Below are 14,958 nucleotides of genomic sequence, written 5' to 3'. Positions count from 1 at the left end.
TTTTGCAATATGGCTCTTATTACTTGGAAGCAACAAAGCTCTGAGCTACACTTCACCAAGGCCAAATCATTAAGGATTTTTGTATTTTACTCCCCCCCAAAATAAAATTTTGGGCTTGTTCTATGTGTCCAGTTTTATTACTGTTATAGAAACTCAACTGTTTTTTCAAATTCCTGTAATATAGCCAAGATGAAACCTAAAAAGCCTTTGATATATTGAAAGAACTACAGACTAAAATTCCTCTAATGCACTCCAACATTCACTTACATCTGCACAGATCCATTATATATTCAGCCACAAGCTTATCACTCCAGTTCATCACAACTGAAGATAAAACTCAGCTTCAATATTTGACAGACTGATGCTAAAAGATTATCTACTGAGAAATAATCCAATCACTGTTCTTTGATATTAGAATCCTTGGCAGGAGGCAAAGAAAAGGAATATCAAATTGAGCTTGATTACTTCATGGGGCTTCCTCTCATAATCTCTACACTGAATTCCCCTTTATCTTGTACTTCTGCTTATTTGCTGCCGTGTTTATGACTAAGTTTTCAAATATTCCAATCTCAGAAGAGAGAATTGAGAGACTTTGGGATGCATGTTTAATACTGAAACAAAACAGCCACTCCTGCTCTCAGAGGTGTGACTGGGATTTAGAAGATCTTGAGGCTCTGTATAAAAAGGAGATGGCATTCTCTGGGGACCCAAAAGAGGGTCAAGTTAGACGGACAGGAAGAGACTCAGAGAGAAACTGAACAACCCAGGGGTAAAGAGGGAACTCCCGAGCCCGAGCCCTCCACTTACCTTAAGGATATCGCCCCGTTTGAAGCTCAGCTCGTCATCCGCGGTGGCTCTGAAGTCGTACTTGGCGATGGCTTCCATGCTGGGGCTGCCGCGCCCGGCGGTGCGGGCGGTGGGCAGGAAGCGCTCCCCGAAGCCTCCGGTCCTCCCGCGGCGGCGGCTCACAGATCCGTGCGAGGCGCCGGCCCCGTCTCTCACATACAGGGAGGCCGGGGGACGATCCGCCCTAGGGGAGGAGGGGGAGGAGGAAGAGACGGGCCATTAGGGGAAGTGGCACGGATCGATGGCCGGGGCCGCGCCCAGTGCCGCTCCCTCCGCCCGGCGCGGCGCGGCCGCCGCTTCCTCCCGCCGCCGCTCGCCCGGGCCCGGCTCGCCCGAGTGACGCGTCCCGCGGCCAATGACAGCCCCGGCGCTGCCGGGGGCGGGAGCGGCACCGCCACCGCTCCGCCGGGAGCCACTGCCGGACCTCGGCCGGGCGGGCCCTCCCCGCTCCCGCCTCTCCCTGGGATCTCCCCCGCTCCTCGCAGCGGTAATTACAGCGATGTAACGGGAGGAGGACGGGGCCAGCCGGTCCCCCGAGGGCCCGGGAGGAGAGGCCCGGGCTCGGCACCAGGGGACCGGCACAGCCCGCCGTAGGCCAGGGGATGCGCTCCGCTCCCCACCGGCTGCCCTGGGAAAGACCCGTCTGGAGATGCCCGCACCGATGGTTTGGATTCTGCCATTTACACAGCTTATGTCATTTAAATACAAGCTAGACAAAGTGGAGTGCTATTGGGTTTTTGGAGTGGAAATGCCGATCAGAAAGTGTCCTCAAATAATATGACACAGAAACAAAAGTTTGGACTGACTCTAAGTAAAAGCAACCATCACGAAATTCCAGTGCTTTGAGCAGCAGAACACGTTAAAAAAATCTTTGTAATTCAGTGTGACAGTCAGCAAGTTTGTGTCTCTTACGGGCTCGGAGAAGACATTAAATCAAACCTGGCAAGTCGTATATACACACCGAAACCACTGAAAAGGCTTAAATCCTGCCCTCAAGTTTGAATAGGAATGATTTTCTATAACTCCAACTACACTTGGTAACACAGAAGCTAAATAATCAGGAAAAAAAAATCACCAAAACACAAGAAAGACAGTCTGTAAGTTAAAACCCACCATGAATACCCCCTTGAAGAGCTAGCAGAGAGCTAGCACTTGTTAATGACAATTCAAGACCAAAGAGATCTGACAAACACTGGTGAACCCACGCACCTGCTAATTCAGGCTCTGTGGTTGTGGCCCAGAAAGAGTCCTGCTGCATGCAAAGGCAGCAGATGGCAACAGCAATTTTTCATTTCAGAGAAAAACCTGCCTTACATAAATGCAGTTCAGCAATTAACATGCTTATATTCCATGAGCCCCATGTTTGCCCAACCTTCAGTTCCCCGAAGAGACGAGGCAAACACTGGAACTGAGATTCTATCACAGGAATCTGGCAGAATGAGAGGAGGTATTTACAGGATGCACCTTGATCAAAAAAAACCAGCTTAGCAGGGTCCCCACATGGACAGAGCTTTGGGATTTCTCTGGTCTTCCTACACAGCCCTACTGAAATGTGAGCAAGGCTGAAAACAGAGTCATCTGTCACAAAGACCCCAACAGAACAAGCTCCCTGTGCTACCATAACCAATGGAAATCAATGTACTGGATCCAAGCTTCGACCAACACACATAATGAAATCCATAAAGCAGATCATCTTGACTACATTTTGGTAATTATGAAAGAATTTTAGTCTCAAGGCCGACGAAAAACCTTTCTGATGGGAGTCTTCCACATCATACCAGCACACTCATCCAAACAGCAATAATTACTTCCCTTCACCAGAAGTATTTTCTCTTTGCTGTTTCTGTTGTGTTGTGCTCACCATCTCCTCACCTTTCCAATCTGCCCTCTTGGGGTTTGTCAACTGATGGTACTGATAATTTTCTGCTATTATAGCACCATTAAAAGGCAACATGAATGACAGTGTATGAAGCAGTGGAAAATGCAAACCATTCAATGCTTGTTGTCTACCTGTCCTGTATCTTCCATGGTAAACATAATCTATTTCTAGCCCTTCTTAAATATTACTGGAAGCACCTTTGGGTGTTTCTAACACCACCACACCACATGTGAAGACAAACACCTTCAGCCAAGGGAGCATGGCCTGAAAACCCCAAGTTCCAAACCTAAGAATGTAACATCAAGTTGCACAACTTAAAGTATACACTAAAGGCTTGAGACACATTCAAAGAAAGAAACTGCTTCAACTTATAAATATGCGTTTTTTGGGGGCACACAAGTACTGCTATCCAGCACTGCACTACTAGCTAATAATTACCCTTTTTTTAACTGAAGGTGTTAATACACAACTTTCTTAGAGAAACTGATCCAGCATTTCCAAGAACTGTATCGGCATTTCCTTGAGCTTAGTAACAGCACAACGTCAGGAAATTTTCCAGCAAAATTCAAGATGAAAGAGATTCATCATGCAAAACTCTTTAAACACGCATTAGTACTACTACCACCATCAGACATGTTGTCAACATACAGAGGAGTGAAGTTTCCAGGTAACAATATTAAGAGCAGCTGCAGTGTAGAGGAAAACTTTAACCTTCCTGACTTTAGACAAAAGTGTAGCTGAAGTTTAGGCACTAAAGTTACATCTGAAAGAGGGAAAAGCTTTGAAAATATTAAACAAAGATACTCACACAGCAAATGTCAGGAAAGGTGAAGTGAAGGCATAATTCCCCTAAAGTCTCTTAAGGAAGCATCTTCTGCTTAGACTCTTGTTAAATAAGTTCTTACATTCAGCCATGTCGTTATTAAAACATGAGCAAATCAACTGTGTGAGTGGGGGAAAAAAAGCACATCTGTATCTGCTTCAGGCAGAGAGCAGTGCAACAGAACACCTTACTGCAGTGAGCCCAGTCCACAGACTGCAAATGGAGTAAGACTGGTAAAAATTAATAACAGTCAATATATGAACACAATGATTACATATTACAGAAATTATCAGATGATCTTGCTTGAGAAATGACTAAGACTTCTCAAAATATCAAGGTTTCTCACCTTAGTGTGACTTGGGTTAAGACTTCCTTTGCTCTCAAAAATACTGGGAGGGGTGAGAGGAAGAAAAGGCAGCAGATGCAGCCAACAGTAAATGCTCATTAGTAGTAGTGCTGCAGCTCAAGATGGAATAAAAGTAATTATAAAGACAAACTTCTCTGTTGTGGCCAACAGGAAACAATTCTCATGTTCACTTCAACAGATATTTCAAAAAGCACACAGGCAAAGGTGAGCTTTTTACACTACTCTTAGAAACAGCATGGGTTTTAAACAAAAGAGAGCATTCTCATTGTTCTCTTTTCACTGTTTTACTGCTCTTCTGGAAAGTGATACAGGCAGGAATAGAACAACAGTTTAGAAAAGCCAAAGAGGGGCAAGATAGATTCACTGGGAGATTTTGGAAAGGATCAGGTCCTAAACTTCATCAGCTGTTTTAGGACAAAACATTACGGGTGGTAAAAAGAAAAATGTGTGCATACATCATCTGGAAGACATGCAGAAATGCAAGTGTCAGACTCTAGACAAAAGAATAGAAAGTTAAAATTGTAAGGGCCGAACACTAATTCAAATTAACCAAATAAGGAAGTATAACATAATAAAGGAACAAAGTAAAATATAAATTATATCATTAACATATAAAGCCCAGAACATTCAGGATCACAAATTATCCCCCTGATCTACCACCTTAAAGCGATTCAACTTCTGTCAGCACCAGACAACTCAAGATATCACTTACAAAACTAAGCTACAGCACAAAGCACAGATAATACTTATCAGATCAAAACATTTTATCAGGTAACAGAAAACTTCACCTCTGCCAGAATTTATTCACTGGCAGTTCTTCTTTTTTTTTTTTCTTATTTTAAACTGTCTAAAACTGCTTTAAATGTTACAAGCTTAGTTGGTATTATGAAATACTCAAAATACTGCATGACAATCAACCTAAGAGATGATAACAACTGAAAGGTCTTTTAATGGCACAAATACTCAATATCCAAAGTTGGCACAGAAATAGATTACAAACAACACTGTGTTTGAAAATTCATTAACCATCTGTGGTCCTTCAGATTTTGTCCCTTAACCGCGAGCATTTAATAGTTTTTGAAACAAAGAATTAAGTTCCCTAAGCACTGTATCTGTGAATTGCTCTTGCAGTTACTAACTGTGCTACAGAATAGTTTTCACTGTAGGTTATAAAAGAGGTGTCTGAGTCAGATGTTGTGGGAATTAACAAGGCCGAATCCTTGTCTTCTACAGATTATTTAAAACTATATTCACAAGTCAAACCTTATCCCACAAAACCAGCACTGGTTCTCAAGAAGGAAGTTCATAAGAGAAGGAAGAGGGCAAGAGAAAAACGTCCTTCTCCGTCATAGAAACTCACGTTTGAAGCATGACCCCAAATGTGTTTGGAGACGGGGCGGCAGGAATGTTATCCTGCCTACAGGGTACTCGCAGCCTTTCAACCTTTGGAAGCGGCCTTAAGTTATGGAGCTCTTTTTGGGGAATACAAAAGACAAGCCCCAAGAACCACGACCAGCCAGCACTCCCCAGCCGTAGGGCAGAGAGAAAAGCGACCCCCCCTCCCCTCCCGGTGTTCTCTGTACGTGAGCCGGGAATCTCGCCGAGCAGATGACGCCTCTGGAGCCCAGAGCTTATTTCAACCACCCACCCCCCCCGCCACCAGCACAGCTGCATCCTCCCCACCCCCCCGGGCAGGCCGGGGCCCGGCGGGACACGGGGCCAGCGCCGAGGCGAGACCTGCGGAGCGCAGCGAGGAGAGCGGAATACCGCGGGGCCCAGGCCGCGGCACCTGGGGCTCAGCGTGTGCCCTCCCCGCCCTGGCACGGCCCCCGGCGGGCGGCGGCCCTCCACAAGCCCGGACTCACCGCGCAGCGCTGGGCACTCTCGCCGCCTGCCCGGCCCCGCGCGGCCCGGCCCGGCCGCCGCTCCAGCGCCGCCTCAGCCGCCGCTCCGGCCCTGGCCCGGCCCCCCACCCGCCGCGCCGCCGGTCCCGCAGCAAGTCTCGCGAGAGCCGCCCTAGCAGCGCCCTCCGCGGGAGCGGAGCCTGCGCGCTCACGGCCCCATCGGGACCGCGGGCACGTCCCGCGCATGCGCAGTACCGGGCCGACCTGCCTTGCCCTAGCCCGGGGCGTCCGCCTCAGGAACGCACCGGGAGCTGCGGGGTTCGAGTCAGAGCGAGCGCGGAGCGGAGGGGACAGGCAGCATCCGAGCACCGCGGCAGCACGGACCGGGCCAAATATCTGAAAGAAGGGTGTAGCCAGGCGGGGGTCGGGCTCTTCCAGACAGCTAGCCATAGGACAAAAGGGCAAAGTGAAAGCTGCGGCAGGGGAGGTTCTGGTTGTACATCAGGAAGAATTTTTCCACCGACATGGTTATTAACCACTGCAGCGGGCTGCCCAGGAGGTGGTGGAGGCACCGTCCCTGCAGGTGTTTAAGGAAAGACTGAACGTGGTACTCAGTGCCGTGGTCTGGTTGACGTCGTGGTGTTGGATCATAGGTTGGCCTCGCTGGTCTCCGAGGTCTTTTCTAACAAAATTCTGTGATACTGCTATCGAGGCTCTATCTCCTCCTCAGTGTCTGGAGGAGAAATCACGCTGGCTTTGTGCACAATACTTGCCTAATTTGTCAGTGTCTCCACTGGTCTGTAACACAGAGCCATCTACCACACCATGGAGCCAGCAGGGAGGAATTTATTGAGAAATTCTCTAACTACTAGAGATACACCCCAGCTTGTCCAGGCAGTGTTTGAGCAGACATCCAGGGGTGCAGAGCTGCTCACCAAGCTCAGAGCAAAGAACACACCTGGTCAGCCGTTACTTGACAACTGCCATCTCTCCTGAGCACTGATTAAGGCACCCATGCTGTAAGAACAAGTAGTTTAATCACACATGGCAATTACAGCATCTGCAGAGGCCAAAATTCAGATTGCACGGGCAACTAATGTCACAGTTTGCATGGATGACCCTCCTGACATTCTTACAGCTTGAAAATACTTTTAATTATAGAGTAAAGCAGTTACTCAGGTAAATGTCAGGCCTAAGTCCTTTGATAAAGGCATAAATAAAAAGCTTTCCTCTGGCTTTAGAAAGGAAAGGTGGTTTCTGAATATGAAAAGCCTTTCTAGCACTGTACTCCCATCACCTGAAGGAATGAGTTACGACAGGGTTACTTTTATCCTTCCCCCACCTCCAAAAAGATGCCAAGACTGGAAGTGGGCACTCAAAGTGGGCACAGCCACAGTGTCTAGACATCAACTGCAGGGCCCACAGCTGGGCTCATGTAAATTTAGGATTGTTGTGGACCAAAGTCTACAATTTAGGCACAGGTAACAGATATTTTGTTGTATGACAGAGATGCACATTTTCATCCTCCAATTAAACCCTTTTTTAAAAAATAAACCATGACACTGGTTGCTCTCCTCAGCTGGAGTCTGCCAGGGCAGTTATGGTTACATCTATACCAAAACCAGAGTACCATTAGAATATTTACCACAATCTCAAACAATCCAGCTTATAAATAGTGTTCTGCAAACGTTGCCTCCTAACATTCTCATTATAAACGCTTAAGCAGCTTGATAAAGACTGGATTAAATTTGAGCTTTAAACCCTTGGCAAGTTCATTTTCTCATCCCCACAACATTGTCTTTAAGGGGTTTTAACTTATTCCCAGGTTTTGGGGGAAGATGTGAGTTCATACTTCATTCAAAACATTGGAAAGGGTGGAGAAAAGGAGCTTTAGGAGTTGAGATGTTACAAATGTTTCAGACATTCTTTCTGGGAATGCAGAAATTATTCTTTTAGAAGTGACACCAATACTGATGAAATCAGAGCTGGATTCCAAGATCGCTCAAGTTCCCAGTCGTTGTTCCTAGAACAGTCCTACAGAATCTCATGTTTCACATATGCCCTCAAGATGGGGATTTAGAAGTTCATAGTAAGTTTCTGTAAGTCAAATAACATCTCAAAGAAGTTATAGGAGCTACTTTTAGCTGGACTTGAAAAGTCAGCTATGGCCAACAGCTGCCAGTTGAATGACAGCTACTTTATGGGGCTGCAGCTGCCTGACTGTAAAAGGGCAGTCCTAGAAAATCAAAGAAGCAACAAATTTCAGAAATAGCAGAGATTAGAACGTTACAGAAAGATATTCCTGACTGAGGAATTGCTGAGATGTACTTGCTTGCAAACAGATCCATGTAGAATGTTCCCCCAGCTTGCAAACAAGTTAATACTTTATAGAAACACACAACTTATTGTGCAATACTGTGCAGCTTTGCTACAGCAAAAGCCAAAATCCTGACATAGCTGTGAGCAAGGATGAAAAACGCAACAGAGACATTGTTTTGCTAAAGGTTCCATTTCAATTTTTTTTTTTCAGTCTAGGAATAGCTTGAATTTTCTATGACATTTGATAATGATAAAATATAATCCAAGATTAGCTCTGAGTGCTTTAAGAAGGTAAGAAAAATCCTTGTGTCTGACATTTCTTCTGGGTACCTTTTTAAACTTCTCAGAGCCGTCTGGGGAAATAAATGTATAGGTTTTGCTATCAATAGATCAGAGGAATATTTGTTAAAATGGGTCAAGCAGCCACTAAAGGTTTAAAATTGCTGCTTGGAATAGTTGTATTAATGCCATGTTCCTAAGGCTGTTCTCCTCAAACACGAGGATCTGTCATCATCATGAACTACAATACACTTGACAATTTAAGGAACTTTGTGTTTGTTGCAATGTTTTTTTTTTAAGGCATCTGGCACAATAATTGTAATGAAATACATTTATAACATGCACCTTTCTTCCTCTGACGCATTTCCTGCTTTCAAAGAATTGTAGTGTTTTTATAAAAAAGCAACCATTGACTAGCTCAGCACATCTGAAGATGCTCCAAATTTCACACTGTGATTCTGCACTGTAGTGCTGCAGTTTGTATAGGGTAACACTCTGTGTGCTGTGTAAAAGTTGGATGTAAGCAGCCCGATTTATGAAGCAGGACACAAAGCTTGTTCCCATGGAAAATCAGACATTCTGCCACAGGGAATGTGGAATAGATGTAGACAGGCCCTGATCAATTTTCTTCCCAGTTGAAAATTTACTGCCACGAGACTGTTCTGACAGCTTGGGGTGGGGGGGGACTGCCTGGATATACACCTCTGTCTGAGATGTGCAGGGATACAGTGGGTGCGGCACAGGGGGGAATGACAGGAATGTAGGCACAGCATAGAGGGAATGGGGAATGCTGGGAATGGGGCTGTGGAGATTTAGTGCATTAATATTACCTTCTTGCCTTCTTCCTTCAACCTATGTTAGCCTCAGTGTAATAATCAAACAAGGGATATTAGCCATAAAATCCAAAACTATTCAATTTACTACATATTTGGGTCTGTCTTGGCACAAATTTGCTTCAAACATGCCTGATGCAACCAAAGAGCAACAAATATGAACTGCTCTAGGAAGATGCTGAATACCTTGAGGAAAACCTAACACCGAGGTTCTAGTCTAAAGTCAGACCACAGACTGAAACAAAACTAACTGCGGGTACCACATACAGACAGACCTGGCAACAAATTCACTTTTTTTTTTTTTTGGTCAGCTTATATTAAAATGGACACCAAGGAGGGGAGTCTACAAGACTTAACTGCTATTACTAGAGTTTCTCTAAAACCTTAATTCAAGATTTAGGTTTCTGGTCTATAGGATTTCCCCACATGCCCATATTTGGAACACTGTGTGAGAGGACTAATTAGGGAATCAGACAGTAAAGCTAAGGAAAAAACCCTGTGAAAATGTGTTTTCTGTGTCTGTTCTTCAGAGAGCAGGATAATGAATGAATTGGGTAACTACTTTGCTATATATTGGTGAGTTGGTCTCATTTTGATTTGCAGCTTTAGGTTAGTGCTAAAGTCAACAATATCAAAGGGATGGAATAGATGTATGATAACAGATCATAGATGTGTACACATATAAATATATAGATATCCATATTCTGCAAACAGGAAACAGAGGCATAGAGGGCTTGCCCAAAGCCATACAATAAACTAACACCAGTGTTCAGCAGCATTAGGAACAGAATTGGCAGTTTTTAACTACTGAGCCAGCTGAAACTCTCCTCATGCTCTGCCCTGACTTCTCACACACACCCTGAACTGTTATCACAACTGTCTGTCTCTGTAAATCTGCCCAAGTGCAATCAATAAGTGTTGCTGCTTGTGACCCAGACAGAACAGCTGATCTGCCAGAACAGCTTCACAATTTTACTCATTACAGATCTCAATAGCACTTGTGAAGCAGTTTAATCACCATGTGATTAAACAGGGGCTGTTCTTTTATAGACCAGGAAAAGAGAAAACAAGCTCAAAACTAGCAGAAAAAAGGTCCAAACCAAAACCATCCATGAGTCTTACATTCAAGCAGATTTCTTTCCATACCACCTGTGTTTCTGTGGTCACAAAGAAGAAATGACAAGATATATAAAACAGACTGTGTAGGAAAGGCTGTTCCACCTGGGACCTGCAATAGCTGTCACTAAGAAATTAAACAATAAAATCAGTTGGCCAGGGTCACCCATAAATGCTTAAGCTCTGAAAGAGACCTGTAAAAGAGAATCAGAGCCAACTATAGTGTGCCATCCCCCTTTCTTTAGTACAAAAGGAATTCTGCTTTCTTCCTACTCCCAATACAGTCATCTGTCATTTTCAGGACAGCCTGGAATTGTCAGTTCAACTGCCTCTCAGTATGGAGAAAAAAAAAGCAGATGCTGCTTATTATGAAAAGGCAGAATTGCTTTCTTTTGTGAAATATCTTATCTCACTTATATTTTATAATTAGACACTGAACTACAAGTAAGTCCCTTATTTATTAAGCAATACACAGGAGCTGGGAAGTAATGTAATTCAGCTAAAATGAAATACTGTCTTCCCTTCAGCTTGGGTAAAGGTGGTGGTCAACTCAACTACTCCTTTTAATTTTTAAGGCTCAGTTTTTGTATCAATCTTCCCCTTTCAATTCCTTTTTCCACTATGCACATTATAATTATAGTAATTTCTTAGCATCTGTCATGAAATATGCAAGGGGGGGAATCAGACAAACAGCCACTGCCTGTTCTAAACAATACAAAATATTCTCACTGATTTAATTATATTTAAATTATTTTGCACAACTGTTCAGAAACTCTACTCATCAAGTACTGATTAAAATGCAACTTCAACACTTTGTCAGAGAAAAAAAAAAGACAAAGGAAGGTTTGGGGTTTTTTGCATACAATACCTGCTTTAAAGTGGTCCTAGTGAAATTCTCATGTCTGCTCTACCCGCAGCAGCCACCCTGGTGAGGACTGACTGAAAGGCACATGCAGAGAGGTCAAATAGTTCCCGTGGATGTGCCGGGCTCCACAAGCTGCTCCAGGCGGAAGCTGATGGCAAGCTGAGCCCTAGCTCTGCCCATATGCTGTGGCCCCAGGAGGAGCCAGCAGATCCCTGCACTCAGACATGGGGAGCATGAAATGAAGCTTTTGAAGACTACCCACATAGGTTTGAATTATTTCATTTCTATGAGCTCACTTCCCACCAAAATGATATAGGAGGCCTTTACATGGTGTAACAACTCCAAGAAATATAAGCGTGTGGAGGAAAAAACCACTCAAGGAATAGTTTAAAAGCTATTTAGAAGCAAGTATGGGAAATTATCTTAATTTGCAGGCAAAATTGACCGATTTGTGGTTTTCTCCAGACGAAAATACTACATTGCTATAAACATCCAGAACGAATATTACCTTGTTTGCCATTCATTCACAATTCTGCAATATTAAACAATAGAGAGGATGATGACTTGAGCACTGTCCTGTAGACCAGGTCTTTACAGCAAAGTTCTCAGGTCCAAAAATCACAGCAACTTAGTGCCTCTTGAGTGCTTCACAGCTTTTGCCTTGAGCTTCCCTTTGTCACCCACTCCTAAAATACATGGGAAAAGTGCTCTCTGGATCCCTGTCCTATTTCTGAATCTGTAGCAACACTGGCCAATTCAAGGGAGTTTCTGCTCCTACAACCTCCCCTGTAATAATGCATTTTGATGGTTTTTATTTATTCTCAGCACTCTGCAACCACGAGGTCCCTGAGGTGAGCAGTTAGATCAGGTTTACTAAGGAGGAAGTAAAGGCACCAACATGTTAAAGGTGCAGCCTGCCAGACCCTGTAAGTGAACATTTCACTGACAGAAATTCTATACACAGTGTACTTGTGAGTGAAAACAGGGTTTATTGGGGGTTTGTTTAAGGGATTTTAAAAGGATCCACAGGGAATCTGTCAGAGGCAAAATAACCCATATTTCAGATCTCTGTTCAAGATGTATCTTTACTCCGACCTTTTACTTAAAACCTTCAACTAATTAAGTAGATTTTATTGGGTAGAACAATCTAAAGAAGAACTAATGAGATGCTTGTGCAGCACTAAGCACAACTCATGATTCTGTATTATTGTAATTGAAGTAGGACATTTATCTCCTTTCCCTTCATTGTACCATCTCTAAACTACACCATCAATTCCCCACATCTACCATTTTGTTTCCTTCTAAGTCACCAAAATCACTTTCAGCATCACTCAGGTGTTGTGGGAGTTTATATTAACTGATTCTAAGGAACTCTTCTGAGTAACAAGCTCAGAAAATCCAGGAATTCTGTGGCCTTGATTTGCCTCACTGAAATTTAAATTGTATTTAAAAAAGCTGAAATGACACCGTAGAATCCTGCACTGTGTGTATCCAGACACTGTCTCAAAGGAGTAGGAAGAAACTCTCAAAATGCTACATTCTTAAACTGCATCTGCAGTGAAAACAATGCAGAGCTTAAGCTCTTTGTACAACATTGCAAAGAACTGCACCAGGCTTTGGCATTTGTAATTTAGCAAGCTAGTCAAGATGAGTTTCCAGTTTCCTAACAAAATATCGCACATGGGAACTGCCATATCGCAGCTCGGGATAAGACTCTGCAATGAATTACAGGAATAGGAAAGACGTTAAAATTGACGGACAGACATCTTTTCAATTTACTACGAATTCAGAAGTCAAGCCCCAAATGTCTTCAGGTCGAGGCACAGCAGTGAGGCATCTCTGTCTCATACCTCTTCCTTTCCAGATTATGCAGAGGCTTAGTTTTCATGTTAAGATTACCGGCTGGCTAGGTTTGTCTGCTCATCCCGCCATGGTTTCCTGTGCACCTGGCACCCTGCGTCCGCCTTCACCTCATGGCTCCCGAGTCTGCTGGTTCTCTACGGCAAAAGTGGCTTTTCAGCGGGAGATCTGCAGGTGTCACCCTCCTCTTGCAGGTGTCACCTCCTCCTGCAGCGGCACAGCCCCGCAAAAGGGACTCATCTTCTCTCTCATCCCCTTCCCTGGGGCACCCACCACGGCCTGTCACGGACGAGGGCATGGAGCCTCGGGCCACGGACCGCTCTCGGGCCCTCTCCATGCCCTCCCGCGTTCCCTTCACCCCAAAGTCACTTCACTGCCCCTCATTACCGTTCCCAAGACGTCTTCCCAGGAGCCTTGGGGTCACCCTCGCCCTGAGTCTCCGCTCCGCCCTTTCCCCTCAACCTCTCCTCACGGCCAGCCCCGACCTGCCGCCGGGGCGGGAGCCTGGCTTCGCGCGCCACCCCGGCCCAGCCAACCAGCGCGCGGCGTGCCGGCGGCCGCGCGGGCTCGCACCAACCAGACAGCGGCTTCTTGAGGCGGCCTCGAAGCTCTCCCGCGGGCCCCCGGCGCTGGGGCGTTCCGCCTGCCAGTGACCGAGATGGCGGCCCCGGCCCCGGCGGCGCGGCGGGCGAGCGGCCCCGCCGGTAGCGCCTGGCGCGGCGGGTGAGTACGGGCCGAGCGGCGGGGCAGGGCCGGGCTGTGGCCCGCTTGGGAGCGGGGCCAGGGGTCCCCACCTCGGCTGGGGGCTGCCCGCCACGAGGGGTGAGGCCCGAGGCAGAGCCCGCGGCGGTTCCACAGCCCTGCGGCCCTATTGCCCGCAGTTCGCCGGAGCGTTACCCAGCGGCTTAGGAGGAAGAGGAGATTAGAAAAGGACACACAAAAGGCAGTCTAAAGACATGATGGCAGCTCAGCGCACCGGCGGCGCTTCTCCCGCAGCTCCGGGACAGGCTCCGGCTAGCAGCTCCACGGAGCATCCCCCGGGGCACCGGGCTCGGAGCCAGGCCAGGGGGTGCCCGTCAGCCATGGGTGAGCTTGGGGCAGCTGCAATTTCATACTCCGCGTAAAGGTTTAGTGTCTGGTTCCAAATTCTGGCCTTTAGGATGTTTTCCAGACTCCTTCCAGCCGGGATAGCAGCATTCACTCAGCCGGTTCTTTCATATTGCTTCACTCCTGTGCCTACTTCAGCGCAGTGTTCTGATCAGCAGAAGTTCGTGGCACACTTCGTTTTGTCCCAGATGTCCACCTGTTTCAATTCTCAAAAGCTGTGATCCACACAGTTCTCGTTTGGGAGCTTTTCCCTGTCAGGATAACAGAGGCTATTATTGGTAAGGAAAAGTCTAACAAATCCCCTTTAAAAATGCTATTACATAAAGCAGGAGAAGTTTGTCTTAGATGATACTATCTATGCAGAAGATAGGGAGAAAGGGAAAACCCATAAACAGGAGTGGAGAGTGTTTTAGTAAACATTTAACACTGAGTTTTCACAGGAAATTTTGTGTCATGGAAGAGTTTCCTTAAGTTAGGCTTACCAGTCTTAAAAGTTACCAAGATAATAGCAGAGACCATAAGTACCCATCCATCTTCCTGAGGCAGCTACCAAGGCATAGATGTTTTCATGTTTTCTCAGGAAAGGAATCTACTAAGGACAGCTTCTTTAAAATCCTATTATTTCCCCCAGCACTTGTAGAATAAACTTCCTAGTTGAACAGAGAACTCACACACAATGGGACACAATGGAATAGTAGCACATGAGCTCTGTGAACACTTTCAGTTAATTAGAAATGCAGGTTTCTATGTAAACAAACTGTTACTCAACAGCTGCTGTACTGCATTACTCTACAGGATTTGCTCAGATGTAGTAAAATTT

At 45.6% G+C, this 14,958-nt stretch overlaps 2 protein-coding genes and 1 long non-coding RNA gene across 5 annotated transcripts in view; 1 reads left to right on the top strand and 2 right to left on the bottom strand.

The window, feature by feature from the left end:
* GRB2 (growth factor receptor bound protein 2) overlaps positions 1-5,892 on the bottom strand; it is a 50,432-nt gene extending 44,540 nt beyond the window's left edge. The window contains exons 1-2 of the mRNA XM_059864796.1: positions 5,781-5,892; positions 808-1,030 (exon numbers count right to left, since the gene is read on the bottom strand). Of these exons, the coding sequence (XP_059720779.1) occupies positions 808-885 (78 nt within the window). The 5' untranslated portion in view covers positions 886-1,030; positions 5,781-5,892. The remainder of the gene's footprint in view (positions 1-807; positions 1,031-5,780) is intronic.
* A 718-nt stretch (positions 5,893-6,610) lies between these two features.
* LOC132336873 (uncharacterized) lies at positions 6,611-14,833 on the bottom strand. Of its 2 annotated transcripts, none has more exons than XR_009489010.1 (4): positions 14,621-14,833; positions 13,419-14,389; positions 13,071-13,168; positions 6,611-6,776 (listed from the first exon to the last, which is right to left on the bottom strand). It is a non-coding gene; the product is annotated as an uncharacterized LOC132336873 (long non-coding RNA). The 2 variants fall into 2 exon arrangements; XR_009489009.1 differs by lacking the exon at positions 6,611-6,776 and adding an exon at positions 6,778-11,857.
* Positions 13,615-14,958, top strand: part of TMEM94 (transmembrane protein 94) — a 50,542-nt gene continuing 49,198 nt past the window's right edge. For both annotated transcript variants that reach the window (XM_059864794.1, XM_059864793.1), the window contains exon 1: positions 13,615-13,754. The gene's annotated coding sequence lies outside the window, so the exon portion shown is untranslated. The remainder of the gene's footprint in view (positions 13,755-14,958) is intronic.

This window comes from Haemorhous mexicanus, chromosome 20 (genome assembly GCF_027477595.1).
Source record: "Haemorhous mexicanus isolate bHaeMex1 chromosome 20, bHaeMex1.pri, whole genome shotgun sequence".
NCBI lineage: Eukaryota > Metazoa > Chordata > Aves > Passeriformes > Fringillidae > Haemorhous > Haemorhous mexicanus.
The sequence above is the reverse complement of the archived record's forward strand: the minus strand, read 5'-3'. Positions and strand labels throughout refer to the sequence as shown.